A 22,140-nucleotide genomic window follows, 5' to 3' on the forward strand; every position below is an offset into this window, starting at 1 on the left:
TGCAGTGGTGCTGGCTCCAGGGGTTGGTCCTGGTTGCAGGTGCTGGTCTAAGCTCCAATCACTGGTCCCGGCTCCAGTGGTTGGTCCTGACTGCAGGTGCTGGTCTCTGCTCCTTGCACTGGTGCTGGCTCCAGGGGTTGGTCCTGGCTAGAGGTGCTGGTCTCTGCTCCTTGCACTGGTCCTGGCTCCAGGGGTTGATCCTGGCTGCAGGTGCTAGTCTCTGCTCCTTGCACTGGTCCTGGCTCCAGGGGTTGGTCCTGGCTGCAGGTGCTGGTCTCCGCTCCAATCACTGGATTCCGGCTCCAGGGGTTGGTCCTGACTGCAGGTGCTGGTCTCTGCTCCTTGCACTGGTGCTGGCTCCAGGGGTTGGTCCTGGCTAGAGGTGCTGGTCTCTGCTCCTTGCACTGGCCCTGGCTCCAGGGGTTGATCCTGGCTGGAGGTGCTAGTCTCTGCCCCTTGCACTGGTCCTGGCTCCAGGGGTTGGTCCTGGCTGCAGGTGCTGGTCTCAGCTGCAATCACTGGTCCCGGCTCCAGGGGTTGGTCCTGGCTGCAGGTGCTGGTCTCGGCTCCAATCACTGGTCCCGGCTCCAGGGGTTGGTCCTGACTGCAGGTGCTGGTCTCTGCTCTTTGCAGTGGAGCTGGCTTCAGGGGTTGGTCCTGGCTGCAGGTGCTGGTCTCTGCTCCTTGCACTGGTGCTGGCTCCAGGGGTTGTTCCTGGTTTCAGGTACTGGTCTCTGCTCCTTGCACTGTTGCTGGCTCCAGGGGTTGGTCCTGACTGCAGGTGCTGGTCTCTGCTCCTTGCAGTGGTGCTGGCTCCAGGGGTTGGTCCTGGCTGCAGGTGCTGGTCTCTGCTCCTTGCACTGGTGCTGGCTCCAGGGGTTGGTCCTGGCTGCAGGTGCTGGTCTATGCTCCAATCACTGGTCCTGGCTCCAGGGGTTGGTCCTGGCTGCAGGTGCTGGTCTCTGCTCCTTGCAGTGGTGCTGGCTCCAGGGGTTTGTCCTGACTGCAGGTGCTGGTCTCTGCTCCTTGCAGTGGTGCTGGCTCCAGCGGTTGGTCCTGACTGCAGGTGCTGGTCTCTGCTCCTTGCACTGGTTCTGGCTCCAGGGGTTGGTCCTGGCTGCAGGTGCTGGTCTCGGCTCCAATCACTGGTCCCGGCTCCAGGGGTTGGTCCTGGCTGCAGGTGCTGGTCTCGGCTCCAATCACTGGTCCCGGCTCCAGGGGTTGGTGCTGGCTGGAGGTGCTGGTCTCTGCTCCTTGCACTGGTCCTGGCTCCAGTGGTTGGTCCTGGCTGCAGGGGTTGGTCCTGGCAGGAGGTGCTGGTGTCTGCTCCTCGCAGTGGTGCTGGCTCCAGGGGTTGGTCCTGGCTGCAGGTGCTGGTCTCTGCTCCTTGCAGTGGTGCTGGCTCCAGGGGTTGGTCCTGACAGCAGGTGCTGGTCTATGCGCCTTGCACTGGTGCTAGCTCCAGCCGTTGGTGCTGACTGCAGGTGCGCTTCTATGCTCCAATCACTGGTCCCGGCTCCAGGGGTTGGTCCTGGCTGCAGGTGCTGGTCTCTGCTCCTTGCAGGTGTGCTGGCTCCAGGGGTTGGTCCTGACTGCAGGTGCTCATCTCTGCTCCTTGCAGTGGTGCTGGCTCCAGGGGTTGGTCCTGACTGCAGGTGCTGGTCTCTGCTCCTTGCACTGCTGCTGGCTCCAGGGGTTGGTCCTGACTGCAGGTGCTGGTCTCTGCTCCTTGCACTGCTGCTGGCTCCAGGGGTTGGTCCTGGCTGGAGGTGCTGGTCTATGCTCCAATCACTGGTCCCGGCTCCAGGGGTTGGTCCTGGCTGGAGGTGCTGGTCTCTGCTCCTTGCAGTGGTTCTGGCTCCAGGGGTTGGTCCTGGCTGCAGGTGCTGGTCTCTGCTCCTTGCAGTGGTGCTGGCTCCAGGGGTTGGTCCTGACTGCAGGTGCTGGTCTATGCTCCTTGCACTGGTGCTGGCTCTAGCCGTTGGTGCGGACTGCAGGTGCTGGTCTATGCTCCAATCACTGGTCCTGGCTCCAGGGGTTGGTCCTTGCTGCAGGTGCTGGTCTCTGCTCCTTGCAGTGGTGCTGGCTCCAGGGGTTGGTCCTGACTGCAGGTGCTGGTCTCTGCTCCTTGCAGTGGTGCTGGCTCCAGGGTTTGGTCCTGACTGCAGGTGCTGGTCTCTGCTCCTTGCACTGCTGCTGGCTCCAGGGGTAGGTCCTGGCTGGAGGTGCTGGTCTCTGCTCCTTGCAGTGGTGCTGGCTCCAGGGGTTGGTCCTGGTTGCAGGTGCTGGTCTCTGCTCCTTGCAGTGGTGCTGGCTCCAGGGGTTGGTCCTGGCTGCAGGTGCTGGTCTCTGCTCCTTGCAGTGGTGCTGGCTCCAGGGGTTGGTCCTGATTGCAGGTGCTGGTCTCTGCTCCTCCTTGCAGTGGTGCTGGCTCCAGGGGTTGGTCCTGGCTTCAGGTGCTGGTCCCTGCTCCTTGCACTGGTGCTGGCTCCAAGGGTTGGTCCTGGCTGGAGGTGCTGGTCTATGCTCCAATCACTGGTCCCGGCTCCAGGGGTTGGTCCTGGCTGGAGGTACTGGTCTCTGCTCCTTGCAGTGGTGCTGGCTCCAGGGGTTGGTCCTGGCTGCAGGTGCTGGTCTCTGCTCCTTGCCGTGGTGCTGGCTCCAGGGGTTGGTCCTGACTGCAGGTGCTGGTCTATGCTCCTTGCACTGGTGCTGGCTCTAGCCGTTGGTGCGGACTGCAGGTGCTGGTCTATGCTCCAATCACTGGTCCTGGCTCCAGGGGTTGGTCCTTGCTGCAGGTGCTGGTCTCTGCTCCTTGCAGTGGTGCTGGCTCCAGGGGTTGGTCCTGACTGCAGGTGCTGGTCTCTGCTCCTTGCAGTGGTGCTGGCTCCAGGGTTTGGTCCTGACTGCAGGTGCTGGTCTCTGCTCCTTGCACTGCTGCTGGCTCCAGGGGTAGGTCCTGGCTGGAGGTGCTGGTCTCTGCTCCTTGCAGTGGTGCTGGCTCCAGGGGTTGGTCCTGGTTGCAGGTGCTGGTCTCTGCTCCTTGCAGTGGTGCTGGCTCCAGGGGTTGGTCCTGGCTGCAGGTGCTGGTCTCTGCTCCTTGCAGTGGTGCTGGCTCCAGGGGTTGGTCCTGATTGCAGGTGCTGGTCTCTGCTCCTCCTTGCAGTGGTGCTGGCTCCAGGGGTTGGTCCTGGCTTCAGGTGCTGGTCCCTGCTCCTTGCACTGGTGCTGGCTCCAAGGGTTGGTCCTGGCTGCAGGTGCTGGTCTCTGCTCCTTGCAGTGGTGCTGGCTCCAAGGGTTGGTCCTGGCTGCAGGTGCTGGTCCCTGCTCCTTGCACTGGTGCTGGCTCCAAGGGTTGGTCCTGGCTGCAGGTGCTGGTCCCTGCTCCTTGCAGTGGTGCTGGCTCCAGGGGTTGGTCCTGGCTGCAGGTGCTGGTCTCTGCTCCCTGTAGTGGTGCTGGCTCCAGGGGTTGGTCCTGGCTGCAGGTGCTGGTCTCGGCTCCTTGCACTGCTGCTGGCTCAATGGGTTGGTCCTGGCTGGAGGTGCTGGTCTCTGCTCCTTGCACTGTTGCTGGCTCCAGGGGTTGGTCCTGACTGCAGGTGCTGGTCTCTGCTCCTTGTAGTGGTGCTGGCTCCAGGGGTTGGTCCAGGTTGCAGGTGCTGGTCTCTGCTCCTTGCACTGCTGCTGGCTCCAGGGGTTGGTCCTGGCTGGAGGTGCTGGTCTCTGCTCCTTGCAGTGGTGCTGGCTCCAGGGGTTGGTCCTGGCTGCAGGTGCTGGTCTCTGCTCCTTGCACTGCTGCTGGCTCCAGGGGTTGGTCCTGGCTGCAGGTGCTGGTCTCGGCTCCTTGCACTGCTGCTGGCTCCAGGGGTTGGTCCTGGCTGGAGGTGCTGGTCTCTGCTCCTTGCAGTGGTGCTGGCTCCAGGGGTTGGTCCTGGTTGCAGGTGCTGGTCTCAGCTTCATTCACTGGTTTCGGCTCCAGGGATTGGTCATGGCTGCAGATGCTGGTCTCAGCTTCATTCACTGGTTTCGGCTCCAGGGGTTGGTCCTGGCTGGAGGTGCTGGTCTCTGCTCCTTGCAGTGGTGCTGGCTCAAGGGGTTGGTCCAGGTTGCAGGTACTGGTCTCTGCTCCTTGCAGTGGTGCTGGCTCCAGGGGTTGGCCCTGACTGCAGGTGCTGGTTTCTGCTCCTTGCAGTGGTGTTGGCTCCATGGGTTGGTCCAGGCTGCAGGTGCTGGTCTCTGCTCCTTGCAGTGGTGTTGGCTCCAGGGGTTGGTCCTGGTTGCAGGTGCTGGTCTCTGCTCCAATCACTGGTCCCGGCTCCAGGGGTTGTTCCTGACCGCTGGTCCCCTCCCCCGGCACAGGTTGCAGCACAAACTGTGGCTCAGGTAGTTTTCTTTGTGCACTTTCTGTCGTCCTTAGCCATTAAGAAAATGTACCACCGTTACCTTAAACATACGCAGAAGAACGATGCCACAGTTTGTAACGTGTCTTAATTTTCATTTTCAGAGCTACCACCAACCACAAGGTGAAAGAAACAGTGGCTTTAGAGCTCAGCTATGTGAACTCCAACCTGCAGCTACTGAAGGAAGAGCTGGAGGAGCTGAACAGCTCTGTGGATGTTTACCAGAACGACAGGTGAGATGACCTCCTCTGAACCCATTGTTCAGGAGCCGCAGAGGCCAGGGATGCTGTGGCAGTGATAAGGGAAAGGGCAGCAGCTCGCCAGCCTGCTCTCTCTACCCGATAGTGCGTGTGTGACGCAAATATGGGATTGATTGCAGTGAGCCTGGGCCTCGGAGATAACAACAGTCAGGATGTGGCCTTTTATCCTGATAATTTACACATCACTCGAAACAATGGTGGTGCCACTGGTAGACAAGCACAGCTGTGTTTTATGTCCCACCAGTATCCCCCTCAATTTCCATAAAAAACTAAAATAATAAGCACGTATTGCCAAAGCCACAAGCTCCTGTTTTATTTAATGTGGTGAAGCATGCAAACTCAATATTATTTCTTTGGGTGTCATAGTTGATTTTTTTTGTAGGCTCATTTCCGAAGATTATTGATTTTATTCCTACCTTTTCATTATCGACATCTCCAAAACTCCTTGTACTATGTGGGGTTTCATGGAACTTAAATAATATGAGGCTTCCGACGCTTTTGCATTTTGTGTACAGTTTAGCCCAGTAAACAATATCCTTGCCTGTAGCGGAAGAGAATAGCTCTCCTGCAGGCTGCAGAAATTATCCAGCCTGCCATAGCTGCACTGCTAGAAGGGGTGAAAGACTTGATCTGTGCACCCATAAGCCCTGACTGGGCCGCTGCATCACTGTTCTGAGGTCTGCCTGCAGTAGGTTGAGTTGTATTTTCCTGAAGAGATTAAGCTGTTAATTCGCTAATTTTACAACTGCATCCATACCTACTGGCAGTGCCAGTGTAGATGCCAGAGAGAAGCTTCGAGGGGTTTTAGTTGTTGGCAAAGAGGCTTCGTTACTATTGATTTACAGGTCAGTGGGAGCTTGGGGATTCGGTGTGCAAAATGAAAAATCCACAGTGCCTTCTTGACTTCCCTTTGGGATGACCTGAGTTTCTGTGGCCCCATCAGATCTAAATTCCCCATTTGTATTGTATTCACTTGCCTACCTCTAATGTAATCCAGCACATGTTTAAAACCACTTTCATGTATTTGTCATCTATATAATTCTGTGCAACATCTTTTAATATGCTGGGGTGCCTCCTTTAATAAGAATACTTTGCTTTCAAAATGAAGGGTATAGAAGACCACTTGTTAGATTGTTTCTGTGCTATAATCTCTTTTGTGGAGGCAGCAACCAAAAAATTGAGTTGACTGACCCTCTTTGCCATATTCCCCAGTGTGACCATTTTCAAAAGCACAAATAAGGCTTTTTGCATCTACTGGTTGCAGTATGGGGGAGTTTTTTTAATCAGAGATCTATGGAAGGTTTGTGTTTTTTAGAGGTGCCTTCTGTTTAAAGATTGCGGCATACACCAAGCGGGTGCAAGAAAAAGTGGAGTTAAAAGAATGAATGGTCGAGTAGAAATAGTATGGACAAAGATTAAAGCCACACGTTATTATTGCTTTGAACAGCAATGTTTGATAAAAAAAATAGGAAGACAACCTTTCTCCCTCCTGTGTCTTTCTGTTTTAGGAGTTCTTTTCTGATTGGATATGGTTTCCTGACTTTCATTGTACACTTGGATTGTCTTATCGTTTTTAATGGGTTTGACTAACTATTGTGGGTCTATCTTCATGCATCTGGCAATATAGTGGGCATAATTGTAACTGAAAGGTTTTGTGTCACACGCAACACTTTGATTTCAGCCTTGGCCGATTTATGAAAAGCAAAACACGATAACCACTCCTAGGGCACTTTTTTTTTTGTTTAAAGTAATGTTCAGGACTGGAGACTTTGAGGCTGGACTCTGCTGATAGTACCGCTGTATGTCACCAGGACGTGGAGCAGTATATTTCATGGTGTCCTTGGGACATAGAGCAGAATAGACCATGAAGTCCTTTTGACATGTAGCCGTGTGGTCCATGGTATCCTCATGCCATGGAGCATTATGCAGATATGGGAAGTGTGGCTCATGGAGCTGGTGTGACCACCTCACTCTAGGTCACTTCTGCGCGGTCTTCAACCATGAGCTATTCAATTCCAAATCAACCTTTTTAGGTGTGTTAGTCTGTTCAGCTCAAAGGAAGCAGACTACAAGACCCAGAATGCAGTCACATGGTACTCGAAAGTCCAGGACTGGAAACTCAGTATGTAATAATCTGGAGGGAGGTGGTAACCCCACATGCAGCAGTCGGGTCTACAGTGACATGGAGCTGTAAGGTTGTCGTTGACCTGGTGACGTGAAGCACCTTTGATCATACAGCTCCATGGAACCAATCTTTACTTTCCGCCTGTTGGGGCCCTTTGCTGTGCTTCTTCTTTCTGATCGGCATGCCTTAATTAAAGAATATTTGGTTTACAAATAATATTGGAATTTGTGCTCCCAGTTTCCCTATTTGTTCCCTGACATATTATAAGTTAATAAGCTCTGACATGCATGTATAAGCCCTCCAGTTATTCCTCTGGGTTTTAATCCCCGGGCTATGCAGAGAAGCGTACATTTGGTTCCCACACCCTGCATTGATTCGCTGCCACACAAGGCGGATTAATAACTGCACTGTAAAGCTCCCCCCGACAGAGACGACTGAACCCCCGATTAGCGCGAGCCGCTCTTCGCAGGGGCAGAAAGCGCGCATTGTTTGTTGCTGTTTATCTCTCACAAATGACCCCTTTGAACCCTGCTTCTCTGTGGACAAATAATTGGGCCGCCGTTTGTTTTTTTTCGTTATTTGCATCGAATGTAAATCTCATTAGCGGAAGCGTGGTAACTGCTTTTCCACACTAATTCTAGCTCTCAGGAGGCTGAGTCTGCTGCCGAGGAGTAAGTATGAACTGCCCGTGTGCTCCCCCACCCCCCACCCCTCGTGTTTGTGGTGAGCATGCGCTGCTTAAGACTCTGGGATAAGCCCCGAACCCTAAGAGAGCAGACGTGGGTCTGTGATTGGCTGCTGTGTGAAGGGTCCTCCCGCGCGCCCCGGGTCAATGACCCCGCCACGTGCTCCCTCACAACAGTGCTCTGGAAGAACCAGATGCTTGTGGAACGTCCAGACTTTCTCGCCCCGTTCCAGCTCTAGTATTTCCTCTTGTTCTGTGGTGTTTCAGTGGTTATTCATGATCAGGCGCTTTCTGTCGAGATTGTAATGGAGGTTGGCAGAAATTGCCTCTGGTTGTTGGAACGGCCATGTCCCCTGCATGGCGGACAGTGGTGGGCATGGTGTTACTCTGTCCTGAGTGCCCAGTGGTGAATAGTCTGGTAATCTGGTTTTAGATTCTGTCCCCAGTCTCGCGCTAATCTAGCTCGTGGGGTGGTGGGTATGTCCTTTGTTTTGTGAATTCAGTTCTAAACGAACCTTTCGCAGGAGTAGAGTCCTGCAGGCCTGCTCATGTGAAGTTCAGCTGCTACTCGCTAACCCAGGTCCAAGTGCTAAAATTATATGAATGTTTATGTGTATGACCTGCCTAGAGATACGGTTTGTATGAGTGAACTAGTGTTATGGAAGCCTTTGAGTTCCATTTTGGAAGCCCCAATGCCCTGTTCATGTGTACTGGGTGTATTGCGGACATCCCTGAAGCTGGTGGGAGGAGCCCTAAACACTGACGTGGGGATCGAGCGACATGCTACAGGCTTCAGCTTCTCTGTAGAAGTTCGGTGAGATCCTTTCGCTGCTAGGAACTGCTGATGAGCCTTCCTGAGCTCTCCTGTCTAGCAGAGGGTGGGGGTGCAGGGTGGGAATACATTCGCTGCTATTCCGAGAATGAAGGGCCCTTAGGTGAGGCTAAACTACTGGCTCTCTTCCATATCATGTGGCTGTGATAGTGGGTTGCAGAATTCTCACACCTCTTTGTGCCTCTGTTGTGGGTGCTGTAAGTTGGAGATGACCCTGTTGTGAGGAGCATCATTGTACACACAGGCGGAGTCTGGAAGACAGCATGAAAAGGACACATGAAAGGAGAATCTAAGTAAACCAGTTCTGAAAGTGCAGACAGGAAATGAACATTTTCTATCCGGTTCACCTGTATAAACCTCGGAGCTGCTGACCCACTTGTTGTTCCATTTCCAGGTTCTCTTTGACCAAGGAAGGGTGGCTCCACAAAGCATCCTGAGGGTTGGCTGAGTTGGGCTGATATGAAATGTAGAGCAGTCTCTCTGTCCAGAAGCACATATAAGCTGGCCTGCCTAAGAGTAAAGAAGTAAACTAACACTGCAGGACGTGCTGATTACCAGGACAAGCAAGAAGCTGCTGATCCCAGAGCTCAGAGTCAGTCCTCTCAGAAGGAGAACGACAGACATGCTCCTGAAATAGAGTTTTGTCATTCTTGCCTCCAATGGCCTGTGTCCTTGCACTGTCCTGAAGTGTGCCTGTAATGGACTGCGCATCTCTGAAGGACCATGACCCTGTTGAAATGTGCTTGAGCAGATTGTGCTGCTGTGGTCATGAACAGTGCACCCCAAAGCAGACCAAGCTGCTGTGTCCCTGCAGAGAGGAGTTGGAGCCACCTTTCCTATGAAGTTCTGATGATGGCCCTGTGAACTCTGACCCCACCAGATTCAGCCCCTGCCAAGAATAGGCCTGTGACCATAGAGGACCATCAGTGATGCTGGAGTCTGCCGACAGCCAATCCCCTGGAAGCAGCGCCACAACTTCTGTGTTCAAGAATGGATCTGGAGTGGAGCTGCACTCCTAGCCAGTATGTGTTTCTCTCCCAGAAGAGGAAGGAGAGACCAGAAGCATGCTACAGGCACTACTGCATCCGGTGAAGTACTAAAAGACTACTATTTCGAAATTGAAAGTGAAACTAGAAACTTACACAAACTTTAAATGTCAGTAGGGTAGCGCTGCACCTTTGGCTAAAGTGAAATTTCACCTCTCAAAATGAGAGGTTTTAAACTCTAAGAACTATCTCAAGCAGATGTCTATGACAGATCCCCCATTAAGTGTGCTTGCGGCGCTTGGGGTCGTGTCATGACTCCAAGGCCTGCAGTGACTGCAGGTTGATAAACCCAAAGACCATATGCGACTGCTAGGGGAACTAGGTCGCCAAGCAGTGCAAGACTGCACGTCATGACTGGTCCATGTCCAAGAGTTTGTCCTGGTCTAGTAGTCATTGGAGTAAAACCCTGGCCGATCGTCACGCTCCAAATCGAACACCTTGCCTCTTGATCTCGCTTCCCAAGTCAGTTTTACATCGGAGCCCAGCCTGCAACTTGTACTGGCACAACCTGAGTTTCTGGGGATGTATGTGACACCAAGGCAGATCAAAGAATTCCGAGAGGCCAATCTCCAACTCTTTGAATTTCTTCTGACTCCCTCTGGTGCACATGTGACCCCCAAGGAGCTGGGAGGCCCTCCATCTGGAGTACTGCCTATGGATTCGCCCTTGGCGCTAGTTGTACTTTTCAAACCTATCACTGGGCCTCTCCTGACTCCTGTACTGACTTCCCCTCCATGATCCACGCCGATTCCCAGATATCGACACCGAGACTGGAAGACGAAGTACCAATGTGGTTTCTGACTCTGGGTTGGCGCAGCTCTAACCTAGACGAGACTGGTTTCCACAGAACTGCAAATTTCTGCCTATGATTCAATTGCTGTCCCACCTCCTCAAGGCAGATATCATACGCTACTCTCATTGTTTGGGATAGATTCCAACAATGATTATGATTATTCCCACCACGAAGACAACTGTTAGATGATCTCCAAGAGGCCAGTAACCTTGGCACCTCTCCTGATGCTGGTTTTGTTTCACCCCCTGCTCCTGCCACTGAAGAAAATGTCTTTCGCGGAGGTCATGCAGATGTGGCCAAGGTTTTCGACCTTCAGCTGACCACCTTAGAGGTGCAAATTAACATCCTGATTGAAGTACTGCAGTAGGGAGTTACTTGTACTGAACACCTCCTTCCTTTTAATGAGGTTCTCTTTGATACGCATCCAAAGGCCTCAGCCAAACCTTGTTCTGGAACCCCCAGTAAACCACCAGATTTCAAGACGCCACAACCAGTCCCTGGCGACCCCACCTTTTTATCTCCACACCCCTCTCCTGAGAGTTTACTGGTGCAGGCTTCTACCAGTTAGACAAACCAGAATACTTTTCCATTTACTACCCTGATTGGGAGTCCAAAAGAGTAGAAACCGTTGAGAAGAGGGTATTTTCTTTCTCTAACTTGACCGTCAGATCCGTCCATGCTAGTTGCCTTGTTGACTTTTACACCCTTGCTCCATTGGACTCAGTCACTCAAGTCCTGCCAAGTGTCCTGGAAGTTTTCGCTCTGGCCTAACCCAGGCCTTGCAGGTGGGATGTGGCGCTGCTAAATTCATGACTCACTGGAACCAGGATACCACGAACTCCATCGGACAGGACATTGGCAATAGTGTTGCTATGCTTGACTGCAATCAACTGTTTTATTTGGACATATCCTTTGACAGGACTCGCTTGTTTGGGGACAAATAAGATTCTGTTCTGGAATGCCTTAAACAAAGCAGGGCACATCACACTCCTTGGGTTATCTGCACCACCACGCCAACTGCATTAGTCTTTGTGTTCTTTCTGTGGCTGTGGCAGAGGTGCCTCCTTCGGGCAGCCACTTCAACCTCAGATAGGTTCCCAACTTTTTCGCAAGGACAACTTGCTAGTCATCTTTCCCCCACACCTTCACCTGCAAAACCTCTTAAGTGTACCCTAAGTGGAGCTCAGTATCCAGTTGGTGGCAGGATTCAGCTTTTTCTTGCATCAAACATGGGCTGTGGTTGCTGCTCCCTCTACTTCCTGGTGCCGAAGGAGGATGAAGGACTTTGTCCTCTTTTAGGCCTACACTCTCTCAGCGTAAGGACAAATTCAAGATGGTGACCTTTAGCTTAGAGCTTGTCTGCCCTCAGCCCTGGAACTGGATGGTAGCGTTGGATCTGCACGATGCTTATGTTCACATCCATGTCTGGCAGGCCCACAAGCACTATCTGCGGATCATGGTGTGACCTATTTGCAGTGGTGGTTACTGGATTGTGGTTGGGTTAACGGCAGAGCCCTCTCCCCAACCCACTCAGAGCTGACTGGGGTGACTGATGCATTGCTTCGTTGGGGCAGCCACCTGGAAAAGGTGGATATTAGAGGGCTCTGGTGTCCACCTGGCTCCACATCAACCTTTTGCTGAGAGACATCTGCTTTGGGCTGAAAGCCCTTCATGCCATCTTTCGAGGGACAGCTGGTGCAAGTGTTCATGGGTAACACCACCACAGTGTGGTACTGCAACAAACCTTGTGCCAGGAAACATTGCGCCTCTGGAGATGGCGGGACAATCCTGAAATATTCCTGGTGGTGAACCGCCTGGTGAACCGCCTGGCAGGATCTTTGAACACCAGGGCACATGAAGTCTGCCATTTCTGCCTAATGGAATATGAGTGGAATTTACACCCGGAGGGCAGTCTCTCTTCCATGCATGGGGAGTACCTTGGCTAAATGTTTTGACACTGCTAAGAAATGTCAATGTCAGCAGTTGTCTGCTTTGGAGTTTCCAATGCATCTCTCATTCTCTCTACCTCTAGGAGACTCGTTCCACCTAGAGTGGAACTCTGGAGACTTGTACTCTTTTCTGCTGCTACCTCTCCTTCCCAGAATTCTGAAGATCTTTCACAGCAGTAGGGATGGGTTTTGCACCTGATCTTCCACAATCTCCACCTTCATGCTTGTAGATTGAGTGATGACAGCTGAATACCTTCAGCCTTCCTCCGGAGGTGGTTGATGTCATATTGGCCACCAAGTGTTTCTCAACAAAAACTGTATTCTTCTGTCATTAGTACAGATTTGTAGTTTGGTGAGGCAAATAACAAATTACTGTCTTTAATACAGGTTATCTGACTTTTTATTGTTCATGCCATCCTTTGCCGGGTAAGGCTTTCCTTTGGGCACAATTAAAGGGTATTTTCTGCCTTTTTACAGTTGCCAGACCAACCTTCGTTATTTAAATCACCTGTTTGATATGTTTTTAAAAAAAATTGTTGCATCATTTGTTTCATTCCTGTCATACCATAATATGACCTTAACTTGGTCCTCACATGCTTGATGTGCACTCCCTTTGAGCTGTGTCATAGCTGCCCATTACTTCTTCTCACCCTTAAGTTTATTTTTCTCATCTCTATAACCTCAAGGCAGTGGGTGGGCGAGCTTCAGGCTCTCTGTTAATCCGCAGTACACCACCTTCTTCACAGACCAGATGATTTCACTGACACAGGCCTATTTTTTCACCTTAAGTTGTGAGCCGTTCCACGTCGGTCAGAATATTGCCTTTCCAGGGTTCTTTGCTCCACCTCATCCCTCTAAGGAGGAAGAGCGTATCCATCACTTAGACCCCAAAAGGCACTATGTTTTTACATTGATTGCACCAGAGAACACTGGGTGGATTATCAGCTTTTTGTTGTGTTCGCTGGAGTGAATAAAAGTCAAGCCCAAGCAGAAGTGGACCATGTCTGACTGGATCATGCTCTGCATTAAAATCTGCCAGTTGTTGGCCTAGAATAGGCCTTCAGAAGGACTTTGTGTTGATTCCACCAGAGCCAAAGCTGCTACTGCTGTGTTGGCATGCAGTGTTCCTGACCTGGACATTTGCCAGGCAGCTACGTGGACGTCCCTGCATATGTTTAAGGACATCCAGGTACAACACAAGGGGCATTTTGCTGCGTGGTCCTACAGAACCTTTTGGTTTGAGTCAATCCAACGACCCACCTCCAAAAAGGTACTGCTTTGGTATCTATTTAAAAGGTGAGGAATCTGTGGTTTGAAGTATATACCATAAGAACAAGTTATTCTCTTTTGGTAACGCTCTTTCTGGTAGAGACTATCTAACCCCAGATTTCTCACCTGCTCTCCCATCCTCTCTGTTCTTGAGTTTGACTCAGTCCATTACTTAGATCCCAAGTCTAGAATTCTGCACACTGTTCATGATCTACTTGCTGTTGGGGCTCTGGGTCTGGGGCAGGGACAACCTCGAAAGAAAATGATTTCAGTGCGCGGTAGTGGCACCTATATAGGGCTGTACATCATTTCCGGATTGGAATGGCGTCATTGCAGAGCCACACGGCACCACCTCCAGGCACAAAAAGGTTCTACTGAAAAGTTTCTCGGTCAGTGTTACTCCTGGGGAATATTCAAAAGGAGAGTAATCTGCTGTTAGATAGTTTCTAACAGAAAGTGTTATAGAAGATAAGTAACTTCTTTAAGTATGTTAAAGTACATTCTTTTCTAAAAAGATCAGCACTGGGTTGGAAGTCGGTTATTTTGCTACTGGGTGATTATTTAGTTCTGAGCTTGATATGCTCCCAAACTACCTCCCAGAGAAGGAAGTCAATACTCGCTATTGCTATCCGTGAAAGTCAAGGGCTATAGTGGTTTTCTCGGTCCAGTTTGAAGAGCCATAGAACGGATCCTGAACATCAGAGACAAACAACCATTGCCCCGGCGACTGGGCCATGTACCTTCTTGCCCATGTGGCCTTCCGAACGGGGTCTGACATTGGTAATATGAGGTTGCAAAGTTGTTAGTATGGGTTTATAGTTGTTGGTCATAAGTGGCTGCAGTTGTTGTTTGTGCATGTTTGCAGTTGTTTTTCATATGCAGTTTAATTTGTCGTTTGTGGTTACATCTGTTAGCCATATGTGGTTGCGGTTGTTAGACGTGTGTGGTTATAAATGAATGTTGGTTGTATGCAGTTGCAATATTGGTCATACGTGGTTTTAATGTTGGCAGCATGAGGTTGAAATGGTAGTTGAGTGATTGTAGTGATTGGTGGTCCTGTTCATTTGCAATGGTGATCCTGTTCTTTAGCAGCGGTGTTGCTGTTTAGCTGTAAATGTGGCCCTATTTGGTTTCAGTGGTGGTTCTGTTCCGTTGCAGTGTTAGTCCTATGAGGTTGCAATGCTGGTCCTAAACAAAACTCATTTTAAAAGACAGCTGTTGGTTACTGACATCCTGTACGCATTATCATTTCACATAAATTCAACCAAAGAGTAGTTATATCTCAATACATTTGTGAGGGAGAATCAATTATGAATGCCTGCCATGCCTCAATATTCTTAATCCGTTCTATTTTGCTGTTTAATTTGTGAAATGAATGAAAAATAGTAGGAAAACTGAATTATTTTGAGAAGCCACCACATTTCAATAGAATGCTTGAATTATTCTCAGCCACTATTGTTTATTTGGAAGTTAATTCCTATATGTATCTTTTTTTGTTTTTTTTTACACCCAGATAGTATGCAAGCATATATATGCAAGTTAGTCATGGTTGTGCTCCAATAGAAACAGTCCAGCCCTATCCTCTCTGACTGGGAAAACAAGCATTCCCTGTTTGGTTTCAGCCTTATGGATCTTCATTAGTGTGGTGCCACTCGAATCTTATAGCACATTGAGCATGGTGACTTATCTAGGCATACCCAACACACTTGGAGCATTACATTGAGAAAAAAAATGATGGGTGGAATTCTTGAATTAATGTACGTCCCTTTTAATTACTCTATGCCGTATTCCAGTCCATCAAGTTATAAAAGCTCACTATTTTTAGTCTCCAAGATTGTATGCAATTTCCTTATATGGCCACTTTCAAGAAATCGTATGTTGGTTGTCTGTTCATGCATACATATTACATTTTTATGCTGTCACTGGGGATCTACTTTTAACGCCCTCTTTGGACCTGAAAGTCCATTTTCGGTTGGCGGGGACAGCTTAAATCAGGAACTTTTAACATGTCTTCAATCTTTTCTGAATAGGGTTTATGTAGCTTTGGACACTTCCATTCTGGCGTTCTCTTCCTGTAGCCGAGGTTCACTGTTGTGTTGGAGACTCCACCTTAAGACTCCTGGTTACGGCACCCCTTTCAAGTCTTCTGCTTCCTATGATGCAGTAGTTGATATTGGACATCATATGTTTAAGTCTGCTCTTTCAACTGTGTGTGCGTGGCCTTGTTTCATTTTATTGACCAGCCCTACACGTGTTTCTCGTGTTTTTGCAGTGCTTTGGTGTTTTGGACTTGTTAGTTCAAGATATGACGTATGTAGGCACGACGATAACATGTACTGGAGAGTGACCCTAATACTCTGCTGTGCTTTTTTCTAGTGATGCAATCTGTGTCCCAATGATACCGCTGGGGTTGAAGGAAACTAAGGAACTTGACCTAATGGATCCTCTAAAGGTAAGATGCCTTAGAATTGTGGTTCTTTGTCAGTCAGGGATTGGAATGTTGGAGCATAAAGTCCTTACCAGCCATATATTAATCCTTAGTTACTTCATTATCTTTAATGGAGCGCTCTATTTTCCAAAATTCTAATCTGAGCAATGGTCCTTTTTAGGTCTCGCCTACGCAGCATGCATACGCTGCCTATGAGACTTTTAGCTGTCGTACAGCTTTTTTCCAAGCACATACTCGTGCTTGTGGCGGCATACAGCTTGCGGGAGTGCGCAGCAGCGCGCCACAAGCAAGAGTGTGTCCTTTAAAATTAGAGCCGAAACCTGCTGCTTAGTGCACGCGCGTGTGCACTCCCCCCACCCTTCCCACTTGTTTACTTCTTCGAGCCGCAAGGCTCCCAGCCCGCCCAGCTGCAAGAGTTGTTTCCTGTGTGTGTGCGCGTGCACTCCCTCCTCCCTCCACCCCTCCCACTTGTTTCCTTTTGGTTAAGCAGTCCATTAGTGCTTGTGGTGCAGTAGTCTTGTATGTCTCTTCCTAGCTGTGCTCTTGCACTCACCTCTGCTTGTCACTGCTTCCTGTGGTGTGCTTGCGTGCTTCCTCTTCCCTGCACTGCTTTCTCGCACACTTGCTTTTCCCTAGAGACCTTTTCCCTCCGTAATCCTAACTAATTTGTACAACAACGGAGCCATGCCAAATATGGCTCGGGACATAAAGCTGTTCAATTCCTAATAATGCACACTGCCTGTGAGCAGGCCCACACATCCAGGTTAAAAATGCTAGTCTTAGCTGCCTCCAAATGTATCTTTGCCCAGACTGCTGCAGCTTCCAGTAATCTCGAACTGTTTAAAGAAGATGGTTCTGGGTTCTCAATTGGTCTCATACAAGTAATGTTGCAGGTCATCCAGAGACTTATTCGCATTAAAGGATGTTTCAGAATATTGTTGTTGTTTTTTTATCGGGGAGGTAGCGTGTGTGATTTTGGAGGCCACGCACCTTTTATTTTTTCTGCACAGCGCCCTCTTCACAGGCACCTTGCTTCATGTTTCAGTATGGCAGCCATGCGCCTAACTTTTATCTACACAGCGCATACTTTTAATTCTGGAAGAATGCTACCTAGCGAAGATTATGGTCTCAGAAGGGACAAGAGATGTCCACATCGGTGGCATTACATGCATCACTGTGGAGAAGAGAGTATGCATTGTGTACAGCATCTTGCAGAAAACTGAGGTTACTGAATCATCATTACAATCTAGGTTTATGCCGGGTGGTAGTGTAAAATGAAGTATCCTGTTTTCAAAAGGTCTATGTATTATATTTGCTACGCCACTGCAGGTTCTAATAGTGTCCCGTTTTATGTTCCAGAGGATTTACACCTCGCTCACTGCCTTATATTCCTCTGTCCCCCACAACTCGCGCTCACTGCCACAACATATCCCTCTGCACCCCACTCCTCGGGCTCACTGCCACATATCCCTCTGTATCTCACTCCTCACACTCGCTGCCTGATTGCTCTCTTTACCCTGCCATTCATCTTCTACGTGTTCTCTCCCCTTCCACTCGCTCTACCTCTGTTCACCCCCTTACTTCTTTTAGTACCTTACTCCTTTCTAAATACCTCTACTTCTTTTCCTCTTCAGTAACCGCTCTCTGACACATCTCTGCACTTTCTTTATATCGATGCACCCCTCTACCTCACCTGTCTACCTCAGTCTTTATTATTCCCTCTTCCTCAGCTGTCTCTACCTGTCTCTGACACACCTCTCCCTCTCTCTACCTGGCCCTCTCTCGTTCTACGACTGCGTTATTCTCCCCTCTCCATCTTTGATTTACCTTTCTCTGCACCTGAATCTTTTTCTTCTACACTTTTCTTCACCCCTCGCTACCCTTCTGTTTGCCTCACTATGGTCTTTACCCGACCCACCTTTCAGTGCCTCTTCCCATTTCGCCTCCCTCCCTCACAGCTCTCTCCTAGCATGCATCTGTTTCTCCCCTCACCACTATGCCTGCCTCTACCCCTCCTTACCTTTCTAACCAGCCTAACTTTCTACCTTCCTGTTATCCTGGTAGTGAACCTTTCATTTCACGCCTCCGGTTGGATTACCTACGCATTCAAATTGAGTAGGTCATTGCTGTGCTCCCAACCCGACATCAAGACCCAGTCCTCTAGCCTCTCAACATGCCCAGATATAACAACAAGCATTGGCATAGCCAATAGGTCTCCCCTTTGGGACCTGCTGCATAACTACATACTTATAAGGTCCCAAAGTCGAGACCTATTGGCTATGCCAATGCATGTTTTTTTTAGCAACCGTAAAGGTGAGCATGTGCCCAGCGAGCACAGTAACTGACTAGGGTACCACACAAACAGACCTCATATTGAGTTAGTCGAAGCAAGTGGGCAACCCAGTGTGACACAACAAATTAAATATAAAATAAGCATATGTATAGGATTACATCTATAAAAGGACAATGTTGTTTACCTCTGGTATCAAAAGGACCCTTAAGGTTGTGCTTCAGTTGCGTATCCATGTGGGTGCTTGACTCTGGAGAGGTAGCAAAGCTGAGCAGTCCTAGCCTACTTTAGGAAGTGGTAGGGGTTAGTATCTCAGATTACACTAATATTGAGTGTGTAGTTAATACAATAACTTAAAAAATGGAATAATTGAAGTGAGTTTCTGGATTGTCTTCAAGAATCTCCAACTCCTTATAAAAGATTTACCAGAGATCTTCAATTGTTTCCAAGGTTTATTTGAGGAAAACAGCAGAAGTAAGTCATACATGAAGTGAGGGCTGAGGATGGCTGCTTCAACTGACACTGCAGTGTTTCAGACCGTCACTCAAACATTCCATTAGTAGTAAAACTCATAATACATGCACAAGTAGAAAATAGAACACTGTGAGTAACCTGTAAAGCAAGAGTACTGTCAAAAGTTACACACTTAAATAATAAAACCTAAACACCACAATAGTACTTTTATTGCGTAAAATAGGACAGCTACAATTATGATGTACACAAAAAATAGAAAGTGCTAGCACTTTTTAGGGCCAAGGTTTACTAGTTTTTTAATAGATCTCAGTCAGTGTGCCAGAGTTATCAGACAGAAAGATACTAATTATTCACTTGGGTATGATAATTCTGTCCCAAAAAAATCCCATCGAAATAACAGATGTTTTTTATGTGCAAGGTCCAATTCAAGAAATGTCTTGGTGTGTAAGTGTTGTCTATCTTGGCTTACTATTACACGAGTGACCATCACTCTTTTTGGTTTTCGTGAAGGAGAAAAAGCACTGTTTCATGTTGAACTGTCATTTTCTTTCCTTCTTTCTCATTTTCTTTTTCACTAAAAGAGAGAGAGTTGCCTATGATGAGAAGTGGGTACACTGGCAATTGTCAGCCAGCAACCCCATTGGCGGTTCTACCGTGAGGGACTCTCTCTTCTCCCACATATTTTCACTGGATGAAAGGTGGGGTGTCTGGATGGTAGTTGACATATTTTTCGCTTTTTTACACTCCCAATGAAAAATTGACACTGTGACTTAACCCCTTCCATGCTCATGACGGAACGGTTCCGTCATGAGCGTCGGTTGAGCTGTGCTCATGACGGAACGGTTCCGTCATGAGCCGATAGGCTCATTAGAACCTTCAGCACAGCGCGAAAATTCGTGCCGCGCTGAAGGGGTTAAATAAACAGTTGAATTGTATACATGCAGAGTATTGTTAAAGTTTTAGCAAACCCGCATTTTTTTCACAGAAAATAAAGATTTAGTGTCTTGAGGGTGAGGCCACACTTTGTATATTTTGTGCTGAGTGGGGGGCGGCCTCTTCCCCCTTTGCTCCCATTATATTGACCTAGTTAACAGGACCTTCTGGTGATCTAGTAGTCGTTATCTAGCTGGAACCAGTTCAGGGTGAGACCAGTTAAGGATGCAGCTGGTCTAGTTTTTCCAATATTCAGAGGCATGGATGAAGGGGCGAAAGATTTGCTTTCCTCTGGGGCTGAATGGGAACCGGTCCCTTGTACCATAAGGTAACTGGTAGGTCATTTGCATTGCAGACTCACCAGATGAAGCATCACGAAAGGTGTATATCTAGTATCTTAAACTCGATGAGGCTTTGTCCTTGAATTTGGTCAACTGAGCTGCAGAAATCTCACGGCTTTTGGCCACTTGGTCTGGCACCTCCACGCAGATCTGTGTTCAGTTGAACCTTGTGCAGAGCTTACCGACAATCAAGCCAGCTGCTCCTTTCCTCGCTGGGCATTACAGCTTTTGCTTGGGGCATAGAAGCTCATGTATGTGAATTAATTGAAAACCAAAATCTGAAAAACAATATTGGAGGAAACCAAATAATGGGAATCCAATCTTAAGGAAATACAAATACATCGAAAATTAAAGGAAACATTTTAAAGAATGTTATGTTATGTTAAAATAAATGTATGAAGCGCACGTACACCGGGAAGGTTTCATGGTGCTAAGAAAAAATAATTTTAAAGGCACATGAAGATTAGATATAGTGAGGGTATTTTGGAATCCAGGATGGGTGATGTTTGTGGGCAATGAGTTTTTTTTTTTAATTTAGTTTTAAGGTTGGGTGCTGGAGTTTAGCGTTTGTGAGGGTTTTTTACTGATCGGGCATGGGGTGGTGAGGGATTTTTGGGGTTCAGGGATGGGTGGACATCCAAAGTAATTGCTCAACAATGTAAAATGTATAAATCTGAAATAATGTTCCCTGATGGAAAGGACTGCAATAAAGACTTTCAGCAAAAATGTTTATGAAAGTCAGATCTGCAATCATTTAATTTACACCTTAAAAATAAGTATGCAGAAGCCAATTTCGAAAAAAAAGACTTTCTATGAATTGATAAGTGCCCTTCATCCTGAAAAGTTTGATTAAACCGTTTAGATGATATGGTTTCTCAGTAATGGTATTCCTTTAAATCGTTTTTCCGCTAAATCACATACAACCCAGAAAAGCAGGATATACCTGACGCCAAGGCTTATTAATGTCTTTAAGAGAGGCAACCATCTGCAAAATTCTGGCCAAAGCCATTATAGCTCTGTTGTTCCAGGTCTTCTCAAAGTCTAATAACTAATTATGGACCAGTTTGTATCCAATTTTGAAGGCACAGACCGGAATCCTGAGCAAACTAACAGGTAACGTTAAAAGCTGAAATCTACTTTCAGTCAGGAGGAAACATATCCTTGCCCATTATCTTGACATTGTTGGGGATCTCGCAGATCTGTAGTCTTAATTTACTCTAGTCCAGACTGGTCATGAGTATATTACACCCAATGTACAAAGAAAGAATTCCCTTGAACAGGACTAGATAAGCAAGGCACGAAGGTCAAAAAAACAATAAAAAGATTCACTAATGTAAAAAGAATTCTTAACAATTTATTGAAAATACAAATGTTAAAAAAGTGGACATACAAGAACCACTGTAGCAAAATTTAAAAAAACAACAATAAAACTGTTTGACATTCAGTATTGACCAGCAAGATTGAAACATAAAGACAGAACACAGTGAGACATGAAGCTTGTACAGTACTAGATGTATATTCCAACTCTGTTTCCAACACTTATGTTGTGCACACCACAGAATAGCACACAACAAAGGTGTATGAGTCATGAATTATACTGTCATGGTGCGTCGACGCGTTTCGGTGGGTTTCCACGTTTTTATCCACCTCTGTCAAGACAACATTTATCTGTCATAGTGAGTGGGTCAGTATGATCTCCCTGGTATTGGAACTTGAAGGCGTTGACTTTGGCTGTTGTCTATTATTTAGGCATTGTGGTACGTTTTCATTTATTTACTAAAAGACCAGAGGCGCTTCAGTCATGTCCTTGCGTCGTGAATTAATGTTTCACACTATGGCGCAGAGGGACTGCTTGCTTCCCTGGTTCTAGGTTTTTTTTTCTAAAAAAGGTACCAGAGGCACTTTCGTCATGTCCCTGTGGCGCTTAGGCGTATATCACTGCTGTTCCGTCAGGGACTGCCTGCCTCTCTGGTTCCAGAATGAGAAAGGCTGGCAGTCCCTGACGGAATAGCAGTGATAAACGCCTAAACGCCACAGGGACATGACGAAAGCGCCTCTGGTACCTTTTTTAGAAAAAAAAACCTAGAACCAGGGAAGCAAGCAGTCCCGGAATTCTCCGGATGTGCGCCCCTGGGAGTCCCCCCTCCCTTATCCACTTTATCCTGGTGCAGGGGCGACTCAGAAGCAAATGGAGACCTACGCGGCTGCCTTGCAGGCCTCCCTTGGGTCCCTTCCTCTCCCTGCGGCATCCTCGTAGCCTCCTCTACCAGCGGGGTTGCCGGTGGACTCGCCGG

The 22,140-nt window shown here is 48.5% G+C and overlaps 1 protein-coding gene across 1 annotated transcript in view; it reads left to right on the forward strand.

Annotated features, from left to right (window-relative positions):
* Positions 1-22,140, forward strand: part of RHPN1 (rhophilin Rho GTPase binding protein 1) — a 362,986-nt gene that overhangs the window by 167,145 nt on the left and 173,701 nt on the right. The window contains exons 3-4 of the mRNA XM_086966302.1: positions 4,505-4,633; positions 15,736-15,811. Coding sequence (XP_086822428.1) covers positions 4,505-4,633; positions 15,736-15,811 — 205 coding nt within the window. The remainder of the gene's footprint in view (positions 1-4,504; positions 4,634-15,735; positions 15,812-22,140) is intronic.

Source organism: Lissotriton vulgaris, chromosome 4_1 (genome assembly GCF_964263255.1).
Source record: "Lissotriton vulgaris chromosome 4_1, aLisVul1.2, whole genome shotgun sequence".
Taxonomy (NCBI): Eukaryota; Metazoa; Chordata; class Amphibia; order Caudata; family Salamandridae; genus Lissotriton; species Lissotriton vulgaris.